Source organism: Myiozetetes cayanensis, unplaced genomic scaffold (assembly GCF_022539395.1).
Source record: "Myiozetetes cayanensis isolate MyiCay16 unplaced genomic scaffold, myiCay2020 scf13, whole genome shotgun sequence".
Lineage (NCBI taxonomy): Eukaryota > Metazoa > Chordata > Aves > Passeriformes > Tyrannidae > Myiozetetes > Myiozetetes cayanensis.
Window position 1 is genome coordinate 2,039,199 of NW_026086937.1, and position 24,919 is coordinate 2,064,117.

The 24,919-nt window shown below is 41.9% G+C and overlaps 1 protein-coding gene across 2 annotated transcripts; it reads right to left on the reverse strand.

Moving 5' to 3' along the window:
* Positions 1-2,018: 2,018 nt before the first annotated feature.
* ATP1B3 (ATPase Na+/K+ transporting subunit beta 3) lies at positions 2,019-24,393 on the reverse strand. 2 transcript variants are annotated; one of them, XM_050307818.1, is made up of 8 exons: positions 24,116-24,329; positions 17,088-17,216; positions 13,072-13,179; positions 11,908-12,095; positions 11,113-11,163; positions 10,536-10,562; positions 6,581-6,667; positions 2,019-4,330 (listed from the first exon to the last, which is right to left on the reverse strand). In XM_050307818.1, the coding sequence occupies exons 1-8, from the start codon at positions 24,222-24,224 to the stop codon at positions 4,160-4,162; spliced, it is 870 nt and encodes a 289-aa protein (XP_050163775.1). In that variant the 5' UTR covers positions 24,225-24,329; the 3' UTR covers positions 2,019-4,159. The 2 variants fall into 2 exon arrangements, with proteins under 2 accessions (XP_050163775.1, XP_050163776.1); XM_050307819.1 differs by lacking the exon at positions 10,536-10,562 and having other exon boundaries at positions 24,116-24,393.
* Between the last annotated feature and the right edge of the window lie 526 nt (positions 24,394-24,919).

The window sequence follows — 24,919 nt, forward strand, 5'->3', positions numbered from 1 at the left end:
ATGAATTATTAGAGCTATCTGATCCAAAGAAACTCCACAGTGACATTCAAGCTTCTGATAACCCTCACGTTACATTGATTTTACATAAGGAATCAGTGACAAATTTAACAGACTTAAGTCATGTTATTGCAGTTTAATCAGCTTAGCTCTTCTCTGATTTTCTTCCCTCCCATTTAGACAGGAAGAAAAACTGCAGGAGGAGCTCCCTCTGATCTCTGGTATTAAAATGCTCTCCTAACAAGACCATGACAGTTCACGTTTTAACCAAAGGGCAACTAATTCAAGTACAGTGTCCAACATGGGATCTTCTTCAAGAGGAAGCTGGGAGAAAACCAGCTTTCTTGCCTAAAGAAGTAAATATCAAACCAAAAAACCAACTCAGTATTGATGTAGAGGGTGGGCTGAGCTAAATAAAATAATTCTATTGCCCCAGTGTACTTGGGTAGAACACACAATCACCTCAGGCCCTTTCCAAGGTTGCAACAGCTCGTAGCAAAGGGACACCAGAGTTCTGCTCACTGCAGGTGAAGGTTTCTCTGCTCTCACCAGGCAGAGCCGGATCTGACCTACAGGCAAAACTCACCAGTGGTTTCTGAACACATCTGGGCCTTGAGTATTTTATTAACACAGTGGGGAAAAAACCAAAATCTATCTAAATTAAAGATTTTTCATGATACTAACAACGATTTTTCACTAGCAGAGTTCTGGATAATTGCAAGAAGATAAAACTTGAAGCTTCAAGTATTCTGAGGTTTTGAAATCCATACTCAGAGCTGCCCACATACTTTTAGCATCTACTGTTTTCCCAGTAAACTTTAAATTATACAATTAAATCTTTTTTCTTCATCACAGCAGAGCCATCTCATTTCGTGAGAAGACTCAAGAGTGCTCTCTGAATGCTTCAGTATGCAAAGTTCCTGTCCAGCTTCAAGTTCTATTTGACTCCTACCCTCCAAAAGTTATGATGAATAAGCTTCACAAAGAGGTAGAAAAACATCCTGAAAAAGGGCAAATCCCAGGCTCCTGAGAACTCTGCATTTAAAAAACTGTAGGCAATCAATCAGCAGGGCTTGGTGCACAGAAATATATTTTTCCTTTCTAAATCTATCAGAGAGGAGCAGATTAAACCCACAAAACCCAGTACTCCCTCCCCACTCCTGTCTTTGTTTCTGTACTCATTCCCAACTCCTTTAGTCTGCAACTCTCCCTTTGCATTGGGATTTTCCCTCTCTGCTGTTGGGGAACCACTGGAGCAGACATTCCAGTGCCAAAGGAAAGGTTTCCATTCCTTCTGTCCCAGAAGCAGCAGCATCCCCAGCTGGAAGGAACAGCCAGTCAGGGCTGAATGTCACCTGTCCCCAAGGGATCTCCTGCAGATGGATGTCAATAAAGCCTGCAGCTGACCTGGTCTCTCAGCAATCCTGTCTTCAGCTCCCTCTCTAACCTGGGGTGTGTCCACAGGAGGGAGGGCAGGTGGAAGGTCCCTCAACTGACTCGGACACCAGGGGGTTGTCAAGGTGGTATGAAAAGCACAGAACCTGCAACAACAGCCAATTCACAAGGTTTAAAATTCCAAGCCTTTGTTCCAGACTTGAAGATGGTAAAAGTTACCAACTAAGACAAGCTAAGTATTTATCAGTATAAAAGTTAAACAGTTCAGGTTTCTGGTAACAAAGTAGTAAATTTAAATCCTTAATTATAATTTAAAATGAAGTCTAATTGACTGTAAAATTCACGTGAAGGAAATCAGTAATTTTATTCTGTTTTAACAGTCTGTACCCCTGTTTACTGTCAGGTAACTGCTGCACCATTTACATACTTGAGACCCAGAAATAAACACGAGAACCAGTTCAGTTTCATTAAACAGTTTACAACTAGACTCATTACCTACTTATGTTTTACATGATAATTTTGACAGCTGAATCTTTTCAAAAGTTTATTTCTCCCCCCTCCCCCAACTGATAATCCTTCTGTGTTTAAATTTTTAAAAAAACACAACCAAACACTTGTACAGAATCTAGGGAGAACAGGAGTTTATTGAGTTTTACCTGTCTGAAAAGTGCTGGTGAAGAGTTGCCATTTCATGCTTTGTCTATATAGAGAAAAGAGAAACTGTTGCAAAAAACAAGCTCATTGGAAAACTGAGTGTTTGTCCAGAAGTTCTTACCATTCCTAAGTGAACACAAATGTGAGAAGTTTTTACATGAAGCGAATCCTTTTCATTGTCAGATGCAACATCTACATTTAAGTTCCCTCACAACTATTAAAATACTTCCAGGCAGTATTAATACACGGAGAAGCAATCAGTCATATCTTCAAGGAGCCAGGTATCCCAGCCCCAAAAGTGCATCATTTCAAACATCAGTAATGGAATATTTGTAAAGAACATCTCATTCAGTATTAATGCATGCCATTATTACAAAAATACCCATTGCATATTGTAGGAACAACAACTTTCTTCTGTAGACAACAAAAAGCATGCTGAATGGTATCAGATCAGTAGAAATCTATTTTTAATGAGGTTTAAGACACTGTTCAAGTCCCATTAAGAGCAGCTTCCTCCAGCTGTGCACCAGTGTAAACTTGCACAGCTGTTAAAAGGTTTTCACTAATGTGGCTTAGACTGGCCTCAAACTTTTTTAAAGCAGGGCATTAAGACTGGATCTTGAATTTTAGAAATTCTTCATTTAATTGGTTTAAATAAAACATTAAAAACCACTGTAACAATTAGGTATAAAAGCCTATTAAGTAACAAATTCAGGCCTAGCTAGCAGAACGTACAGGTATTTACACAAATGCGGATTTGCTGGGGTCTTTAATATTAACAAGATACCAGAATGTGGACCATGTGCTCAAAAAAACACCCCCCAAGAGCAAAGCAAACTGAAGCCCTGGGGAAGAGCGGCATAAATCCCATGTCAGCACAGCTGCCCAGGGTCCAGGCCCAGGGGAGGGTCAGCCTGGTTTAATGTGAGCAGCAGGCACAAATAAACCAGGCTGGTTCCAGGCATTTTAGCAGCTGCATCTGCAGTTCCACTGCAGGCCAACAGGATGTTTCTATGAAGCAGCTGATGACACCAATTTTCTAAAGGGATGATGACGAAATACACACAAAGCCCAAGATGAAGGAGCAGATGAAGGTGTGAGACATGTCAAAATGATGCAACGAAACATATATAAATTAAACAGGAATGTTTAATCCAGACAATCCTTTCTTTTTCCTTTTTTTTTTTCCTTAAACAGAGGTTCCTCAAGAAACTTTTTAATTGGAAAATGAAAGCCTATTCCCACAATAGTGAAGCCACTTTTTCAAGCAGCTCTGTTGCACAACTGTTACCGTGACCCTAAACAACTTTTAATTGTTCTCTATCGATATTTCTGAACTAAAAAGTTTTAAAATATTGTATAGATTTTATTTGTGCTCCACATATTACAAGCAATTAACAACACAAAGGAAAGATTCAACTCCTCAGCTAGAACACCAAACTCTACACCAAGTATTACATGGACACGATACTTGCACAGTGACAAGCACAAGGAAGTACTTAAGTTGAGCACTTACTTTCAGCAATCCACACCAACTCTTAAAATCCATTTCAGTTCTCCCACGCCACCCAGGCTACAATTTAAGGCATCTCCACTCAGCCATCCATCCACCCACCCACTCCCATACACACCATTTACGCTGGAGATGTTTACTCTCACAAAGAACTCACTAGGTCAGTCAGGTACCATTTATTATTTACCCCTCTAACTGTGTCAGCATTGAGATATGACAGTTAAACCAGTGTTAAATCAGTACAATATTTACAGAGCACAGCACATTAAGCTTGAGACACTCACTTGGGGGGGGGGATAAAACCACGTTTTAGAACAGGACAAAGGTCACCATTATTATGTGTTTGAGAACAGCTATTTACAGGTCCCTATGACATAACTCTAGTCTGTACACTGTTCCAACGGGGCAGGCAAAAGCAGGAGAGGCATTTATTTTAAGGGAGTTTTAAACATACAATTTGGAAGCATATTATTATGCTACCCTGAACGGCACAAACCACCTCACCATTCTCCAAGGTGGTCTCATATCCTAAGGATGGCATGTCCAGCTGATACAAAACAGACAACACAACATTGACTTGGTGGAGAACATTTCCCCCAGCTATTCAGACATCTGAACTTTGAAGGCAATTCGTCCCAGAAACTTGTCACGGTCATCTTCGTTTTTTAAATTAGGTGAGCCCAGGATCTTACACTCAATTGCTATTTCTTCTTTGGTACTGTTGGGGTGAATTGTTAGTTGAACAGCCACTAGAGGCTGTAAATAGTGAGCCTAGTAAACAGAAAGACGGGGAAAACATTTGAGAGACCAGAGTAAGTTAGCATTAAATTAACATTTAATCCATCAGAACAGTTAAGAAAAAAAGCTGATTAAGAACCCAACTTTTCAAAGCACAACCTGAGTAAGACACTTTTTTTTTTCCAAGTCAGTCAGGTAAACATTCTTCACTTTTTACCTAACCTATTGAAGATAATTTAAGTCACACTATCTTCAGGAAGAGTATGACTTTACCCTTTTCTACTGTATTAGGTCTAATTTTTCCAGAAACCTCCACTTGAAACCACCTCAGAAATTGGTGCCCTCCTTCCTCTCCATTCTGCTGTCTCCTCCACTGGTTTTGGCTTTGGTTTGGGGGTGGGTGGGTGTAATTGCTACAGAACTAACTTTCCTAGCAGGGTTTCAAGTGTGACTCAACAAATGCCAGTAAAAAAGCTCCTCTCCTACCCTAGGCCACTGTTGTTTGTTCAGCAAGAAACCACTGTAAAAGGTGTTCTCTGTTTGCCAGCTTGAGACAGAAACCTCTCCCTCAACATCCTGGCAGGGTCCTTCCTGCTCAGCCACACTTGGTGCAACAATCACAACTGGGCACTTTGCTCCTTTATAATAAAAATTAAAATTAAAATGAGAGCAGAACCAATTCTCTTTTTTTTGTCAATTTAATATTAAACCTCCCATCCAATTCCATTACTCTTGTAAAGTGCTTATGAATTAAATAAGAGCTTATTTATTATACATTGTTAAGGCAGCATTTCATCCAATGTTCATAAAGTATTTCCATAATTTATTAATATTTTTAGGTCAGTATTGCTGACTGCTGATTAAGGAGAATTATTTATTTTCTTGGTAAGAATTCATAAGTAATGGACTGAATACAACACAACAGTATTATACAAGCATAAACCTCGAATTTTAATTGAACAAAATCTTGTGTTAAGATTTCCCCCTCTCCTCATTAATTTAGAGGACTCCTTAATACATTTCTGTTGGGTTTAGCATCTTCTCTACCAGAGAAAACACTACAGAATACTCAAAGTCTCCTTAGCAAAAAATGATGCACCCTCAAAACTTCCCACCTGTGAGGGTGGTGCCACACTTGAGGTGCTAAATTTTCTAAAAATCAGAACTGAAATTCCCATCTTTCCTCAGGGAGAGAAGCCTTGTCACCACCGAGATTTTTTGAGGAAGTACACAAATTTCTATGATGTTCTGAAAACAGATGTCCTTTCACTCAATAAAGATTTGGGGGAGGAGGAGAGAGGGTCAGTACTCTCATTAACTATGTCAGATTATCTGAAAAAGGGAACATTCTCTAAGGTCAGACTTTGGCTCATTGTACTGAGCAGCAAAAGACAACCAACCATCCTGGATCACAAAATAGTAGATATTAGTATTTTTATGGCTCCTATCTTAGCACAAGGGCAGGGACTTTAGTTGAATCCTCTTTAACTCCTTTACAGAAGTAATTTACAGTTCCCCTCTGATATAATATAAAAATTTGGTTGCATAGCCAAGACATCAATCCAGACTCTTGAGACCTACTCAAACACTTAAACTCCTCACAGTTCTTCCTGGTGCCTCTTCTTTTTCTCACTACACTAATCTTAGGAGATTTCAGCCTCATATCAACAAGAATCCCTAAAATCAGAGCCCCCACTCCACATCAGGTGTTCTTCAGTTAGATAAATAAAATTTATGTCAGAATAAAATGAGGATAGATGGACCAAGCAAACAAAAGCAACGATGATTATTAATAATAAGAACAACAACAATTTAAAAAACCTCCATCTGCTACCTTCATAAAACAAAGCAAACAGAAAACATAATTGTAGAGTCACAAACAAAGATAATCAACAATACCATAAGGAACTATAAACTTAATATCCTATACATAAGCCCCAAGGAGGATTAACTATTAGAAACTGTATTGTAATAGAGAAATTGAGTTTAATTCCTGCCTTCAAAAAGATTCAAAAAATACCAGTGCCCAGAAAAGAGCAGATGCTCTCAGTGCTGAGGCCACAGAGCCACTTCTTCACTAGGACAATGACCAGTTTAATTCCTTATGTCTGATAAAGCATCTCTAATCTCAGCAAGCACTGAGCAATTTCTGCACATCAAATATTCCTTAGGAGTACCTCATTACAGAGTTCAAACCTCAGAATCAATCTGAGATTGGTAGCTGTAAATGCAAACAGAAGCACAACATTTACCACATGGAGACCATCATTAAAGCAGACTTACATGCAAGCTTTTCCCATAGTATGGAAAGTACATCAAGTCTATACTGCCTTCAGGAGGAAAATAATTTATAGTAACCATGCCTTCATCCTGTAATTGGAGACAGCAACAACATCCAAAGTTAACATCTGCTTGCATAGAAGTGAACACAAAATTAGAATTAAAACCCAATGATAAAGCACAAGATACCTAAAAAAAAAAGGCAACTGACCTACAAACTCATAGAATAACTTTGAAAATAGATTTTTGGCAAAGAGTTACATGCTGCACACATCTGCTACAGTAAGGATTAACAGTATATTTAAATTAGCAATCAAGACAGCTTGCCTTCATGCTTCCCTTATGAGTCAAAGAAGTAGGGAAGGGGGAAGAGGACACTCATTGTAATGAATAATTTAACAACCAAAAATCACCCATATGTAACTATAACCCCAAGTGGCCACAAGCAAGCCTGTGTGTTTCCTTCAAGCACAGGCCACCTAAAAAGAAATCCAAGTTTAAAATGGTGATGTTACCAGAGTTCTGTGTGCCATCACCACCTCAGAGGAACAACATGTCAACACGTGTGCCTTCTCACTCGACTGTCCCTCCAATCCCAAATTTGGGAAGAAGAAGCAGCTACCTCCAAAGCTGCTGCCTAATTTCTGACTGAGGAGTGCTCAATCTGTAAGATACACTAAAAATGTGGATGTGACTGAGCAGTCCAGACACAGCCACCCCTCCCTACACACAGCACTCTTCAGGACTGTGTATCCTGGTAGGATGGCAAACCACCAGGAAAGGCCCACATCTAACGTGGCTTTCTGTAATAAGATAAATATATCACCACCATCAAGGGAAATGCCATTAAAACACCCCCCTAATACTAAATGTATCTTCAGCCCATCACTGCTGGTTCAGTGTAACACACAAGTTCAAAGTGTATCAGCAACTGGCACTGCTTTTTCTAGACTACCACATACAACAGCTGGGATTTTAAACAGGTACTCGACTGAGTTCAGGAGACAACTCCACTAAGATCAAAAAACAGTAAAGAACAAACTACATCTCAAGATGACCTTCTGACCTCCTCAAAAGAATGTGTGGATATGGCCACATTCCCGTTCCTTTGCAGGTAAGTGACTGCAATTCTTTGATATACATTTATTAAGGATTTCGAACCCTGAGCTAACAAATATAATTACTAAGCAGAAATGGGTTGCTTTACGCCATTGTGTTTTATTTAAAGCTCATGCAGCTGAAAATGCTCGTTTTTCAAATACATTTCTGAAATAATGGTTAAATAATCCGAACAGCATAGGGAGGATAAACAGTGCTGTGTGGAGCAGCTGAACACAAGGCATGCATGCACTCACAACCAGGGAGGCACTGGGCTACCAGGGCAAGAGCAGAGGGCTTCTGGGACATGCAGCCGCCTGCCTCATGCAACTGCTGGGGGGTTTAATTCTAATTAATATCATTCATTCTAATTAATATCCCTACACAATTAAATGAAAACAAACCAAAAAACACCCAAACAAGCTGTCTTTGCTGAAGGGCTCCAAGAATCAGTCCATTAGTGAATGTCACTTCATCTGCTTACCATTTAGTTTCCACAAAGAGTTGCTGACAGTCAGCAAATCTAAAATAAGAACGTTTAGCTGGATAGATGGACTTCTACCTCACTAACTTGGCCTTTATTAAAACTGTGTCTTAGAAAGAATAATTTTCCAGATATTAAAATAATATAGAAAGACCCAAGGAAAGAACTTGGCCAGGAATGGTCTGTGATCACTCGAGAAGAAGCAATGGTATCACTGCACAAGATCAAGAGCAGTGTGCTTTAATGGAAACTGGAAACCAACACAGATTTCTGTCACAAAAAGCAAATTAACTCAGATCCTGACTGTGCTGACAGGAGCAAGGCACGTAGTGTCGTTCACATGACCACTCTTCACTCTTGTACACTAGAAGGTGATACCAAGTACAAAGTCAAGATGGTCACTGAACAGAAGAAATGGATTTATTTTGGAATTAAGGGGTTTTTTCCTTTTCTTTAGTTAAAAACCCTGCCATCAAATCTACCAGTTTTCGGTGCAGGCAGTTTTAACCTGAAAGAATACTGCAGCACAACGTTCCAGTGCATGTGGAGCTGCACACCCCCAGCCCCAAAGGGAAGACCTAAAATGCTGATCTTCAAACTTCTTGGAAACACCACCTGGGGTTGGTTTGTTTCTCTTTGTGGAGATCAGCAAGACTACAGATCAGTTCCTCCAGGGTGCAGAGGGAAGAACCTGTAATTGGTGTCTGACACTGCAAACAGAATCTACAGAAAACACAGTGATGATGGACACCACTACGAGGGCAGAGGGAAAGCATCCCTGACTGGAAGTGTGCTGACTGTGAAATCACAGATCCACCTTTTCAGAAAAAATCCCACAGAAGAACAGGGAGAAGAAAGAGGAATTGCCTTACAGGGGAATGCCTGAAGAGCAGAAATTTCACTGAAAACCTCAAATGATGTTTCAGGTGACAAAGACTGGCAGGATGTGCAGAGAAAAGCCATTCACCTCATTTTGTACCTGAGACACCTGTAAAAACTCAAGTACCATTTCAAAGTCAGGTGGTGTTAAATCCAGGCAGACACTTGCCCAAATTGCTCTCAATTTACATAAAAGTGATGCACAGGAAGTTCCACCTGAGCAGGAGGAAGAACTTCGTTCCTGTGCAGTGACTGAGGACAGGAACAGGGTGCCCAGAGGGGGTGGAGTCTCCCTCACTGGAGATGTTCAAGAGCTGTCTGGACCCAACCCTGTGCCATGAGCTCTACTAGGATGACCCTGCTCAGCTCATCATCACAGAACTTCTAACTATATTCTATCTTTATTACATAAATTCTGTAAGTAATCTGTGCTTACAGAAAGAGGATGCAAAAAAATACCTGTTATTTATTTCAGTGTATCTCAAAGGGTAAGCAAAATAGCAAAAAAACATCATTATCAACCAAGTTCTTATCAAACTTATTCTTTTGCTACTGAAACCAGCTAAGAGGATAGAGAAAGGATCATCTGGAATTTGCTTACTACAGCTTTTACCACTGTCTCACAGAGCATCCAGAAAGCCCAAGAAATAGAATCATCATAAAATCAGATTACCATCAGTATTTTATAAATCACATGAACATTAGTTCTCAGCACACCACAAGGCACTTCAGATGGAAACGAAGATGACTGTCCTGAACCCTATTCAGTGTTTTCAGTGAGGACTTGTGAGATGTGAAACCAAGTTCAGTCACTGCTGGGACCAGGCTCTAAGTAGTGCAAAACACTGCAGAGAACTTGATGCCTTTAAAATGATGATAAAAATTACAGAGCAGGGGCCAAAAATAGTAAAAGGAAGTTCAACTTCAAGGACTCACATCTACAAATACAGACTGGGAAACAACCAAAAGAGAGATCTAAATATTAGAATGATTAAAATAAAGACTCAGTGTATTATAAACAGCAACTTCACTTTGAGAAATGTTATTATTTCCAATGTGATCACAAAGGGAGAAACTGTGCCATTAACCATAGCTCAGCTAGAGGCCAACCTCTGTCCAGCCTGGGATATCACATCACAAAAAATGATAAGCTAGACAAGTCAAAGAAAAAAGAGACTACTAGAAGGAGTTTAATTGCTTTATTCTAAAAAGCAAATAATTCCTTCAAGAGAACAATGGCTTTCTTGAGAATGGAAGCAGAGAAAGTCTCAAATAAGAAAAAGAATCACCTTTGCTTGCAATGGAGAGATCAACACTTTCAAAGGCTCCACAAAAATCGAGAATTAAAATCTATGCCTCCCACAGGTAGCTAAGGAAGAAGGCAGAAACCTTGCAAGTATTTTGTCTTTCACTGGTGACGTTTCCCAGCCTCCATTTTTATCAGTCCCCTCAAGCTCCAAGCCAGGACTCCGCCCTTTGCTCAAGCTACAAACTTACCAAGGCTTTCACTGCTCCCCAAGCAGTCTGGGAAAAACATCCAGAGGTCACAGTAATTATTATAATTGCCATAAAACATTCTGCATAAATCCATCGGTACACACCAAATATGCATCATTAGCTGTTATTGTAAGTAGTTTATACTCGATTTGAAGGCAGCTTTTACTTGAGCAGTAACATTAGTTTCCACACACAGCATCTTACCCATCATTTATAAAACTGTCTAAGGTGCACTTGCAGCATGGAGAAAAAAATAAAAATAGAGGTTATGAAATGAGAAAACAAAATATAACTCACAATAAATAAACAAGACCACAAATAACATGTATGTATTTTGCACAACTCTACAGCAAGACAGGTGGCTCAAACACATCTAAAGATGAAAGAACAACTGAAAAATATTTTTAAAAGTACACTGAAGAAACTAAAGACACTAAAACTAAATTAGACATACAGTAAGATGAAAAGCAAAACAAAAATACAGAGTCTCTAACAAGAAGGAAAGAGAATAAATTACTTCACTATTCATCCTACTCATAAGGAAAATGAACTACTATTTCTTACACTCAGGACTGACCTTGGGTGTGCACTGTATATGTGGTTCTCCTTCGGGCTTTAATCCAATTATCTAAAGGAGACAAAGTTACAATGTTTACACTCCTTTTTCCCCCTTTCCAATCTCACAGACTGCATTTGACTTTTTACCTCACTAAATGACAAGAGTTCATACAGGGAGTAAATCTTTTCAGTGTCATTTTTACCAGAACACAATTTTAAACTAGAACAAAGATTTAAAGCATTGTTAAGTTTAACAGTTTACTCAAATGAAGTCAAATAGTTACAGTAGCCACAGAAAAGACTCTTCTCTTATTTTGCATTCAGCATGCAGCATCACTGGCTCAAACCAATTAGCAATTCAAGCGATGTGTAACATCACTGAAAAGTCAAATAGTTGGTGAAGTTTCCATCACCGTTCACGGTGTAGGAGTTCCAGAATCATTACATCCTACTTAGATTTCTGCATCACACACAGGAAGCAAAACACACTTTACTTGCAGAGTGGTCTAGAATCCATTTCATAGAACAGTAAGCAAAAGCAAAAAGCAAAATACTTCTTAAAACAGGGGATTCAGATATTTTGATACAAGTAGTCAAAGCCAATACTTAAAAATATTAGAATGCTCAAAAAGCTCACTTCGTTCTACTCTCTGAAAACATGAATTGCCAGACTTTCAGTAAATTACACTATTCTAGAAATGCAAACATCTCAAGTAGCAAACTGCACATGTATTTCACTCTTCCACATTCATTTTTCATACAGCAGTACTTGGGAGAACTTATACTAAGAATTAAAAACGAAGCAGGCACTTACTCTGTTCATTTTCACAAGCACACAGGGAGTTCCTTTGGAATACCCAAAATTCGGATCTTCCTTTCCAGAGCACTGTCCCAGATTAGAGAGGTTGAACCGACAGGCCTTTTTAACAGCAGCATCATTCTGCTCAAAAATCTTCCCTGAAGCACAGTCTATGTTCTGGGACTGCTTGGAATCATTGTATGCTACGAAACACAAACAGCTTCTAAGTCAGTGGCATAAAACAAATGAGCAGCCAAAGCCTGCTGATGCCTATATAAGTATATAATTTATAGTGCAACTTGTCAAACAGTTCTCTCAAAGAACTATTTTCAGAGCACTCTGTCTCCTACAGCCATCTGAGCAAACACTTTTTCAAAGTTTATCAAGGAGTGGCACTGCCCTTGAATGAAAGAATAAAAACAGTACTACAAAAGAAGTAATACCATCCTGCCTTTCAAACTGTAACAATAATCACAACTTCATTAATTCCTATACATAAACTGTATTATATTTTCAATCAAGTTTTCACCTGGAAACTGAATCAGTTTTCCCTTTGCACATGTTCCTTTTACAAATGCACAGGAAAACTTCGAGTACTTCAATCAGTACTATTAAATGGCCTCTACATTTACATCAGATGGTGTAATGGGTTTTATACTAAGACCCCAAGTTGTTTCTTTGTGAAGAATTTTCACTTTGGGGTGAAAATTAATAAACTGCAATTAATTTAATCTTTGTGTGCCTTAATTTTTTCCAACAGACACTTAGGTTCTCAAGGCCACAGGATCCTCAGTTATCAAATCATTTAGATCAAGACCAATTAGATAAGTCTTGATAAACTTTGCCTCCAAATACACGGCCTATGTTATTTTACATCACGTTCTCTTGGCAGATGTAATTTCTACATCCTACAGTATTTAAATAACCATGTCACCAAAACACTGGACTAGGAGACAAAACTCTCCATTATGTACTCCACTATTGCCCCTGCCCAGGGCTCCCTGTCCAATACAGGCATCACTTCTTACCTTTTTCTGTAAAGTAAATAACACACATATCTGTGGTAACCCTGAACCTTGCACTAGTCTCCATGAGCAACCAGGAACTACAAGCAAAAATGAAAGCAATGTTCTCAAGACAAAGATTCCGGAATTATTTGAGGAGTTGGAAGTAACTTACATTCAAGGAAATTTTTAAGTGTGGTAACATATTCCGAATATGACTGGCTGTCACTCTTGTTAAAGTAAAATTCCAATGCAGTGTCTGGCTTTGGTGAAATCATAAGTCCTTAAAAAGAAAAAGTGCAAGTTAGGAACTAACCAGCTTCTCTTTCCTACACCACTCCAACCCATTCCATATATCCATAAATTGGAAAATGTCTATCTGTAAAGAAACATCAACAGTACCCCTACATTCCACAGTACTGGAAGGCAGTTTGTGTTTGAAGCCAGTTATCAAAATCAACATTACATTAATTAACACTTAAATCCAAGCCAGGGCATAGCTGCAATTCACAAAGCAAACCCAAGTGATTAGGAAAAGCAAAATCAGCAGCTTAATCAGTTTCAATCAAAGATATTTACCAATTCACTTCCCATTTTCCATACTCAGCAAATTAAACATGAAAAATAATTGAAATAATACCCAAAACCACAGCCAGAAAACTTTCAGTTCAAGCAACGGTTCAAAGCTTTAGGCAGCATAGAGTGAAGCTACGATTGCATTTTTCTCATAGAAACCCAGACAAAAAAGCATTTTAAAAATCTTGATTTTGCATAAAGATGGCTTGAAAGTTACCCCAGTCAAAACAGACAAGCCAAGGTAGTTTCTATTCTTCTCCTCCACGTCCTCCAACAGAAAGTTTGGGCTCCATCTGTTCCATGGAGAACACGAGACACTTCCTGCAGCCACGGGCCGTGTCCCTGGGGCCTTGAGAGAGCTGAACTGTCCTTCCCCCAGCACGTGGGCCAAGGAAGGGGCACTTAAAGCTCAGGGATTTTTCTGTAGCACACCCAGCCTTTGCCATCAGCTGTGTCTGACAGACAGTCTAACACACACCCGATGCTCCTGTCGGTCAGCACAGCTTCAGCTGCAGGTGGAACAGCACCAGCCACCAGCCACTGCAGGAGAGCTCAGAGCTGTTCAAAAGAGGGTGTACGACTGATTGCTTCATTCACAGCACCTCACAGTAGCTTTTGTTTAATATAAATAAGATTAAAACCCAGTAGCTGTGATTAACAGGTGAATGTCCATGCATCTGTCTCTTCAAATATAGCCGAGAACTGACATTGCAGCCCCACAAAAAAAACCAACCAAAACCAAAAAACACCACAAACACAAAACCCCAACCTATATTTTATCAGATAAACTTTTTCCTAAGTTGGAATATTAAAATGGTTTGATCAAAATCAAATTTGGCATAAAGGAAAAAGTTGCAATTACAGCAGCAACCAACTGTACCAGCTTAGGATGCCATGTAGTTCCCTACTGTCTGGCAAAATTAATTAAAAGCAGATTGCCAAAGGAACAGAATTTAATGAATAAAACTCATCTCCTCCCTCCCCATTAAAAAAAAAAAGAAAATAATTATCAAGCCTTCTCAATACAAACTAAACATTTAAGATGATAATAACAAAGGTATATACTAAACATTTATCACAGACAAACATCTTTCAGATTCTAAAAAAAAAAAATCCAGATACGATTTAATGCTTTTTTTACTCTAGATCTTTTCTAGGATTCCCAATAAATCATAGATCCTCTTTTCTGCAATAGCAGCAGTTAAATTATTTCCAGGGAAGCCACAACTAAATGCCTCAACGACTGATAGTCCATGTAAACCTACAAATACTAAAGTTAAACTGCAGATTACTTTGTACCATTACATTTTCTGGCCTTCACACTGAACTGGGATTCAACAAAATACAAGATAATTATTAAAAGGGCTGAAAAATCACTGAAGGTGTTTCACACACCAAGGGCTTTGGGGAATAAGGGATTATTATTATCTATGTTTTTCAAAGGGAATAATGACAAAATAATTCAACTAGTCATCAGTGAATGAAACAATAATTTGAAGAGATTTATTGCTTCAGAGAGACTTCAGAAACATCCTAAGAGGAATGGACTACTTGAATTCCAGTGGACCACAGCCTGCCCAAGGACTATGGTGTAAATTCTACAGCAAAAGCTGTTTGAGGGACTGATGCACAGACTGGGAGAGATGCAGGGTCTGGGCTCTTCTAAAGGGGCAGAATTAACAGCCTCAGCACAGGATCACATCCAGGAGTGTAAGAGAAATTACTTTATATTGCAGTTCCAAGAGGGATTTTAAAAAATCATCTGGATTTGATTTATGCTATTATATCCCAGTGTACAAAGCAAGTCAAGTACCAATTATAAAATAAATCAATTGTGAGATTTCCAAGCATGTTTAACAAGAGTAAAACCATTGACCTACACCATCCAGGTTCTGCGTGTAGAATTTGGTTTTATAATTTAAAGTTTTACAGCCTGGAACATTACATCTTTCACTGCAAGTGACAAATGACAGAGTTAAAAACCCTGAAACAGAAACAAGCAATTTTATTAACATTTATGTATGAGCTACTAAAGACACGGTTAATAAAAAGATTTCATTCAGAAATGTTACAGGAGTTCTTAAATTAAAAACTAATTGTGGCATACATAATTTCTTAACCAAAGATCCCCTATGACTTATTTCAAAGTCAAGGAAAATACCCTGAATTGCAAGAGAAACATCACTCAAGTCCAGCATTAAACCCCAGCTCCACCCACTCCCAAGGTTCTGACTTCCACAATGGAAATGGGGAGATAAGATCAACTAAGCCACCTTTTTTTCCTCATTTTTTCTTTTTTAATTATTCTTTCCAGCACCTAGGCCCATTCTTAGCTTGAAAAAACAACACAAATCCTAAACTCAGTTACAAGGCAACACCTGTTAGAGAAGGCCAGAATGTTACACCAAACAAACTGTGTTCAGAATCCAGATAATTTTATCTCATTGGTCCAACTGCAACTTGCTCACAGAAAGATAACTCTATTATCTTAAGTGTGGATGCAGCTCCAAGATGTTGGTCAATTTTAAGAGTTTTAAGTTTATAGAAAGGGGAAAGTACTTAAAAAAATAAAGCTGTCTCACTTCCACCAAAATATTAATATTGCACCATTCAGTTTTGCGTTTTAAACATAAATTTGGTCCCTAAGACAAGTTATTAGAAAAATTGAGATATCAAATTTTCAGGTGGCCAGACCATTTCAGTAGCATATACAAATCAAACACTTACATGTTCTCCAGAAACAGTAACTAGAACACACTAATCTCTTTGGTGTAGTTAAAGTACTCAGACTCATTTCTTAAACCTTTCAGAGTGAAAATTCTTAATATTTTTGCAATATGGAGTTACACCAAAACAGAGCCTATGTCAGAATTTTGTGATGTATTTTAAAAAAAAAAAAAGTTATAAAACAGTAGAAGAGAAAAGAAAGAAAAAAATAAGGCAACCACCTTCTTACACATTTTTACTTGGGCAGGGTTTTTTCTGTCACATGCAGCCAGCAGTGGGACTGGATGGGCACGGACACAAAGGGAGCAGCAGCTCCAGGAGCAGGACACCACCTTTAGTGGCAGCTCCACTTACATGGACTTCATCCCAAAACAGGCCCCTCTCTCTGTAGCTGATCCCTACAGGAAAGGCCAACAAGGCCTGAAATCCACAGACATTCCATGTCAATTGAAAACTACCTGACACTGAACTAAAAACCCACAGCCCTGACACAGCACCCCCACAGCACAGCCCTCCTGGGCATCTTCCAAGGACCAAACACTAAGCAAGGTGGCCTTCCCTCTGATCCAAGAGAACTGCTTTATGGTGCCTTTAAAGCAACTGGATTAAATTATAATCCCACTTCTCCAGCAGCACGTTCGCTGGATTTGCAGGTAAAACTGAAAAAGAGCTTAGAGGAAAACACAACAAAAGTTAGCACATACACACAAGAAGCTATGGCCTGAATTTATGCTGTAAGCACATCAGGTTTTACCTTTGCAACCTGCAAGTGACTGAGGAACAATCCCATTTTCCCATAAGTAGTCCACAACTCCAACGAGCTCTCAAATGAAATTATCTGTTAAACCAGACAGAGGTTGATGAAAAAATAAATAAATACAGTGTTACCTGGACTAGAGATGCGGTCCCGATATTTTGGTATATCACTGCTCAGGGTCTGAAGCATAACCCACATTGTGAACGTGAAGAGTGCTGCTAGGAAGCCATAGAACACCAGATAGAACAGTAAGATCAATCCTGTGAATTAAAAAACTAAAATTACTATTTTTGTTTCGTCTAATTCCATTCCCTATTTTGAAAATAAACCCAGGAAATAGGCAATACAATGTTGGTAGCTGTAAATATGTCTCTAGCATACATATATAATGCACAGTGCACAACAATGCATACAAAGAGGTTTTCTTAATGCTTTCTGAGTCTTAAAACTTACAGGGCATTTGAGCAGTTCTATTTTTAAGCAGGAAGCATTAAAAAGTGCTCTTTGGGCAACATAGGAAAGCTGGCAAAGATGACTAAGCAATGCATTAGGAAAAAAAATAAGTTTCACTTGCTTAAGGGAATTTTAGTTTTGTATCTGGAAAGGAAGGGGTTGTTGGGAAGATGAAAGAACTGACTGAAGAGATAAAATTATTACACTGGATCTCGACCAGGTAGGAAGCAATCAGTGCTTTCAAACCATAGCTGATCCATGAGGGAACTCCACACAGAGCACACATTCACACACAGGTCTTGTTACAAGAGACTCCTCAGGGTGAAAATGCTTTCTGCTGCAGATTTTGGAAAACAAACCAAGCCTTCTATTCAGATTTATCAGGTGTTTACCTAACACATCCACCTGCTCTAGCAATCTACCTCAGGGACCCAGCAACCTCAGTGGGATTCACCAGTTACACAGACGTTAACAGCTTCACCTTGTTCATTAATCCAGTGTACAACCCCAGCCTAAGAGCGTGTGATTCTGTTTAAAGACTCAGCACCTGAGACTCAGGGACACATGGACAGACACTGGCAAACAGAACGGGAGCTGAACAAGTACCGAGGAAATCGGATGTTTGGACAGAGAGCCATCTCCAAAACCTTTCTAATTCAACAGCATAACCAAATGACACAAATTCAATTTTTACAGAATAGTCCAGCTATATAAGGGTGCTGTCAGAAGCCAGCGAAATAACCCAGGTAAAGAAGAGCTCATAAAACCATCACACAACATCCTCCCACTGATATCTGATTAAAGGCAGTATTTTTCAGCCTGCCATAGAAAAGGACAGAGCAAAAGCAAACATGACTGTATCCCAGTGATATGGACTGTCCACTGGAAGATGACAGAAGGAAGCCTAATCCTTGGCTCCTGTCCCAGAAACTATGAGTGCATTTTGCACTGAAATATTCAGTGCCAGCATAACCCACAGTAACCCAGGACTGCTAAAGATGCAAGCACCTGCACTGCTTCTGCAAGAATTCAGTGTACATCTACTACAATAATGTGCCATTCCCAAATTATCTTTAAGGTAACTTCTCTCCAGAAATCAGCTGAATGTTATTGCATCTTTGGTTTGGTTTTAGTTTTTGATTTCACGTGTTGACAAAGTTACTTACCCATCTGCAAAAGTCTGAGAGTGATCAGGTACTTCAAATATATTTGGAACCAATGAGATGCAAGATTCTGTGCAGCAATTAGAAGTAGCAAAGTGTGCAAACACAAAACCAGGCTCTAGAATGAACAAGAGAGCTCTACATCTACTATAAACTATCTAAGGTTATGTAGGAGCTATTTGGGTGCTGAAAAGAGAGCATAAAAACAAACAGTAGAAATCCTAGTCAACAAAAGCTTTACAAAAATTGCATTTGTATTTGGTACACCAGCAATTTGCTTTACTTACAAAGCTATAATTGCTTTAACTGGATCCAAAACAGAACAAGGATTTTCTAATTAATACCCAGTGTATTCTGGGCACTCACAAACAAAAAAGCTCCTCACAAAACCTTTGGTCAGCTCTCACTTGGATTGGTAAGTTAATCAATTATTGAATACACTTCCACCAAGCTGTCTAGAAAGTACACTTCCCATCAAGTGACCCAGACATTCATCAAACAGTTCCAATGGAACAGAGAAAGAGTTTGACGTGGAAGACAAGACAAGCAGTTTCCATGGCAATTAGCATAAAAGCCAGAAAGTCAGGGAAATCTTTTTTTCACTGAGCTATTTTGTAATACACCGTTATTCTAATTTCTAAAAGATTACACCAAACTGCATGTGTGCACACACATTCTTTTTAATCCTTATTTTAATGGAGCTGGGAAATGCACTGCACTGACCACTAAGCTGCCCCATTTATGCTACTTGGCCACATTAAAAAGAGGGGAAAAAAACCCAAACAACAAAAAAACTCCTCTGCAACTTCCAACAGCCTTGAACTGAGTAAGCTGCTCTTTGTGAGCCTATTAGTTCTAATTATCCTAAGCTAATCACAATGAGCAAGCCATAACCTGTCAAAAAACCCTGCCAAAATAACTTCACATAACACTGGACTTCTTGTGAGGAAACAGGATGTACCCAAGCACCAGTGCAAAGCCATCCTCCACATTTACTCCATGGAAAGCAAGGCTACCACACCATGCAACTCAATTCAGTGACACAACATCTTGCTACACCAAAACCGTAACACGAGAAAAACTAAACCCAAAATTCTGCATTACAATTTGCCTGGTTGTTTTGGTTTGGTTTTCTTTTTGAGGCCATCACAGTACCAAACCTTCCCTTCTTCATGTCCTAACCACAAGAACAAGCAAGTCAAATCTGGAAAACTGCTGTTTCTGAACCAATGTGCTGGTACCATCATCAGCTGGGATTCACTTGCAGGGATCAAAGCACTTCTCCACTGTTAAAATTAGAATTTCTGACTGGCGAATGCAAGGTATCACCTGGCCATCGTTTCCATGAGGAACACATGCCTTCCAAACTTTACATGGCAAAACTGATAAAAAGCACGTCAATCTGGCATAAAGCAGATTGGTAAATCCACCTGTATGCAATACACAGGTAGATATATCCAGGTATCAGAACACACACTGCCAAAGGCATGGAAGGAAATATTCAACGTTACCTGTAACAGCAAAAATTAAATGCTGTCTTTCAGGTTTGTTGGATCCCACGCTGCATTGATCCTATCACCTGTTAACCATTCTTCAGCATCTTTAACTAGTGGGATTTAAATATCCAAGTAACATTCCTACTGACTCCCACCAGTGCCAGAAACATCAAGGAATTTTAGTTCACCTGCAGATGGATTTCTTTCCTCAAACTAACATAAGCATACATTGTAAATAATCACTGATCATGTTTCAATTTTATTTCTTACACACTTGAGAATTACTGTTTTCCAGATCTGGGGGACAGTAGAGGGAGGAAGAGGAAGACTTTGAAGAAATACAACTTCAGTCCCACGTTATATTTTATGTCACAGTAAGCCAGGGCTCCACATATAACATGGCTACACCTCGGGAGATCATAAAAACCATCAAGTGCAACACTTGCAAAGAAGCACAAAAGCCAGTGTCTGATGCCATGATTAAGCATTTAGAACACAAAAAACCCTGGACACCCCAAATACCCTCACTGTACCACTAGAGCTCACTGATACCTGCAACAAGAGAAGGCAAGATGCCTTTCTTCAGTGATCTGCACCAGGGAAAACATCCTACTGCAGTGGCAGACAGTGATGCCAGAACATTTAGTATTACATTACTGGGAAAGAAAGCTAAATCACAATAAACCCCTGCTCACAACACTGAGAGAGAACAGAGATGATTCCACTCAGAAAAGCAGGTAAAACTTTGACAGCCCTGAATGTGCAACCGGGAACTCAGTGAAGACAAAGCAGAAGCAAAACTGGATCCTCTGCTATGGCTGCCAACCAAACTGCATATCCACTGACATGGTGGAAAACTTGCCTAAAAATAAGGTGTTGGGGTTTGCTGGTGGGGTTTTTTGTTTGTTTGTAGCTCCAAGCACGTGTTTGTGCACTAAAGGGTACAGCTACCCATTCAACAGAAAATTCAGCAGGTCTGAATTTCTATGTACTTCAAGACAATGCCACCTCCGCCTCAAACACCTCGACACAACCAGCTTCACAGAAAGACTTAAATACACTTGACATGACATCTACTGTGACCACAGATGATGTCCTACTAGAGTCTATACTGCCTTTTTTTTGGCACAAATTATTTTTCTATAACCTTGTGTGAAAAGAATTTACTGCCTATCCTGTAAGACTGTGGACACACCTCAGTGTGTTGGTGAGCATCCCATTCCAGCACTTTCATGCTGATGTCACTCCATTCCTATTTTAACTCCAGGCATGCACAGCACCCTGCCAGTACAGGCAGAGTCCAATTCTGATCTTCCTTTTCCTTGCAGAAAGGCCTCAAATGGCAGCCTGCCAAGTCCTCCTCCCTCTGCCCCACCTGATTAAATTCTGGGTGGACCCCAGGAAAGATCGTCCCCTTCCCTTCACCTCTGCAAGGACCATCAGCACCCCTCATGCCTTCTGCTGGCAACACTACCACTTCCAGTCATCAACAGGTTTCCCAGCATTTTCTGTCTCTTTAATACAACCAATGATTGTGCCAAAAAATTAAAAATAGGTTTGGGGGGGAGGGTGTGTAGGTTTGGATACCAATTTGTGAAAGATTCAAACCGAATTATCCCTCAAGTCTGCAAAAAAATGTGAAATTCCCCAACTTTTTTTCCTCAAGAGGAGACATATTATGGGGTTTTCACCCAACTGAAACAGGCAACCCTTTCCCAAACTCAAAGAGGCAACACACCTCTGTTCCATGACAAATGTGAGCGTAGGAGCTGCTGGTGTTTGATCTCTTCACAAATGCTGGTGTAGAAACGGCAGACAGGGAGCACTACCGGGATTCACAGAGAATCACTGCCCTGCAGGTACAATTTACATAAGCCCCGGGGACTGCCTCAGACTAAGGCACAACATGCACACGGTGTGAACAATTATTGAACAGTTTCTCTACTGCCTGTGTCTCATTTCTGCGAGGAAGATGTCTTGAGACCAGAGCAATATGCACAGCAGAACCAGAGCCAACGGAGCTCTCACCGTGCTGCCCCTGGAGACACGAAAACCCAGCAGACTGGGAACCAGAGCTCTCCTCTCCTACCTCCTTCAGGAAGAAGGAACAGTTGTCAGTGGGACAGGTCTAAGCTCACACCAGTACTGCAAGGGCACAAATGAGACCAAAGCCTGCAGATTCTTCTGTGCCAAGAGCCACACAATTAGCGTCCTGCTATTAAAAAGTGAAACCAAACACAAAGCCACACACCACGTCCTGCAACAGTCAGACTCTAACTAAACTAGATCAAACAGGCACGGTATGGTAATCACAAAATGCCAAACCAAACAAATATTGATGGAAAAAAAGCACTGAAAATTTGTAGCGACACTAAACATTCACCTCCTAATGTCCAGGCTGAGGAAATGCTTTACAGCACTAACCACACGCCAATCACCTAAACCCCTAGAGAAAACTTACTAATGAAATGAAATTATTCCAGCTGACTGCACACAGTAAAATTATTCAAACTGCCTATACGTACTTTCTCAAAAACATCTTTTAACAAGTAGCTGTAGAAACTCAAATCCCAAGTCCTCTCACTTATGTTTCCAGTGTTGGCCTGGGACTAACACGGACTAAGTGACTTGCCCTACCAGACAGGTTTGAACAGACAAGGCGGTTTCATCTTCACCTCTCGCTGCAAAAACTTACAAGCTATTTCTAACATGCCTACAGCCTGTTCTCCTCAGACTCATGACACAGCCAGACTTCTGCAATCCACACAGCCGGCCCACGCACTTGAGGAAACCTGCCTGCACAGAAAGATCAGGAGACAACAGCAGAGTGGAAATTTCCTCTCCTTTGCTATTCAACCGGCAGAGTAGCTGCGAGCTCTTATTTCCATCTGAATGGAGGGGAACTCCTGTCAGAGCTCGGGCCCTCTCCTGATAGACAGGAGACACTGGCACGGCAGAGAAAGCACAGCCCGCTGAAAGCTCCTCCTCGCTATTTCAACATTAGCATTCATTGAGATTGTGTCAAGGCCAAGGATGTATTGGCCTGTTCCTTTACACCACGCTGAGATTCTTGTTGGTTTTGTAAGCACAACGATTAAGTATCCCGACTACATCCAAGTTTTGGGAGGAGACGCAGCATTTTCTGAAGTCAGTAAATATGTCCCATGAGGGCTGAAGAAACATCCTAATATTAAGCATCTGTACAACGCTTTAATATGAGAAAACACACTCGGAAAATATAAATATTTTTACTGGAAGCAACGAGATTATGATAACACGCTTTCCAGCTCAGAGGAAAGCAATGGGACGACTACCTGAAAATAGGAAAACAAACACTGCCTTCACAGGCTTTATTGGAGAGCCTTCCTTTGAAAGCTTCCTTTAAGAAAATAAAAGGCCCAGAAGCCCCACGCTGGAACAAATTTAGCACGATGACGCACAACGACAGACAGCGCTCACTCTGGAATCGGGGCTCACGAACTTTTTGGGGGGCTGGGGTTTTTCTCGTGCTCCCCCCTCCCCGCGCCACAGCCACCGGCACAAAGGCGATGGGCGCCCATTCATTGCGGATTCCCCGCGCCGCTGGAGCGGGGGGGGCGCTGCCAGGGCCGGAGCTGCCCCGGCACGCGCGGGCTGCGGGGGCCACACGGCGGGCGGGGCCGCCCCGCACCTCGCGGCCCGAGGCCCGTCACGGCCGCACCGCGGCGGCCCCCGGGGCGGCCCGGGCGGGGGAGGGAGGAGCCCGCGGGCCCGCAGCGGTGGCGGGGGGCGGTGAGCGGGCCCGGGGGGCGCTCCGGGATGGCTCCTTCGCTGCGCTGCCGCCCCCTCCCCGCTGTCACGCACCGCGCTATTTTTAGCGCGCGGTTGTAGCGGGCGCCGGGCGTCGCCGCCTCACCTGGCACGCCCGCCCGCATCCCCGCCCCCGCGGTCCTTCCCACTCCTGCCCGTCGCCCCCGGCCCTTCCCTCTCCTCCCGCGCTTCCCCGCCGCCCTCGGCTCGGCTGGCGCCGCGCCCCGCCCTTGTGCCCCTCAGGGCGGCAGCGCTCACCCCAGCTCTTGGCCGTGCGCCCCAGGAACTCGCCGCTGCTGGGGTTGTAGATGAACTGCCGCCACTCGGCCATGCTCTGGCGGAACGGCTTCTTGGTCTCCTTGGCCATGGCGAGGCGAGCAGCGGCCGCGTCGCGCACCCGGCGGAGGAGGCTGCCGGCAGAGAGAGCCGCAGCCCGCCCGCTCCAGCCGCTGAGTGAGCGCGGCCGCGGCGCCCGGCGGGACAGCGGGCGGGGGCGGCGCGCGGGGCCCGGCACCGCCCCTCAGGCCTGGCCCCGCCCCCGCGCCGGGCGGGACCCGCCGCGCGCCGCACTCGGCCAATCCGCGCCCGCCGCGCGACCGCGCGCGCGCCCCCCCGCGGCTCGCGCCGCCCGCTGCGGCCGCACGCGGCCCTGCCTCGCGCCAGCCCCGGCCCCGCGCGCCCGCCCTGAGGGGAGCGGGGGCAGGGGGGGGACAGGACGGGGGGGCTGCGGTTCCGCTGCCCGACCATGGTAGGGAAACACCGGGCACACGGGTAAGCCCCATTGCGGCATCCCGGAAAAAAAGAACACGAATGTGTCAGGATGCTCTAGAAGGGCAGTTGGTAACACGACTGCTGGAGCGCAAGGCGTCAAAAGGCCGCTTGCTGACGCCTCGCTGGGCCCAGATCAGAAGAGCACAGAGCCGCATTGCCCAGCCCCGGGCAGCAGCGGGGCACACTCCATTTGCTCCCTGGCACGGATCAAGAGCCAAAGCCCTGCAGTTGTCTTTGCCCAGCCCCTGCACACCCCAGCCCCGAGGGGGAGCTCAATGGGTGCTCCCTCAC

Coding starts and splice junctions, on each gene's coding strand:
- ATP1B3 (XM_050307818.1), bottom strand. CDS start 24,224: ATGGCCAAGGAGACCAAGAAGCCGTTCCGCCAGAGCATGGCCGAGTGG. Junction 11,164..11,907: donor TGCTTGTGAAAATGAACAGA/GTAAGTGCCTGC, acceptor TGTCTCCTTTAG/ATAATTGGATTAAAGCCCGA. Junction 4,331..6,580: donor ACTATGGGAAAAGCTTGCAT/GTAAGTCTGCTT, acceptor TCTGTTTACTAG/GCTCACTATTTACAGCCTCT.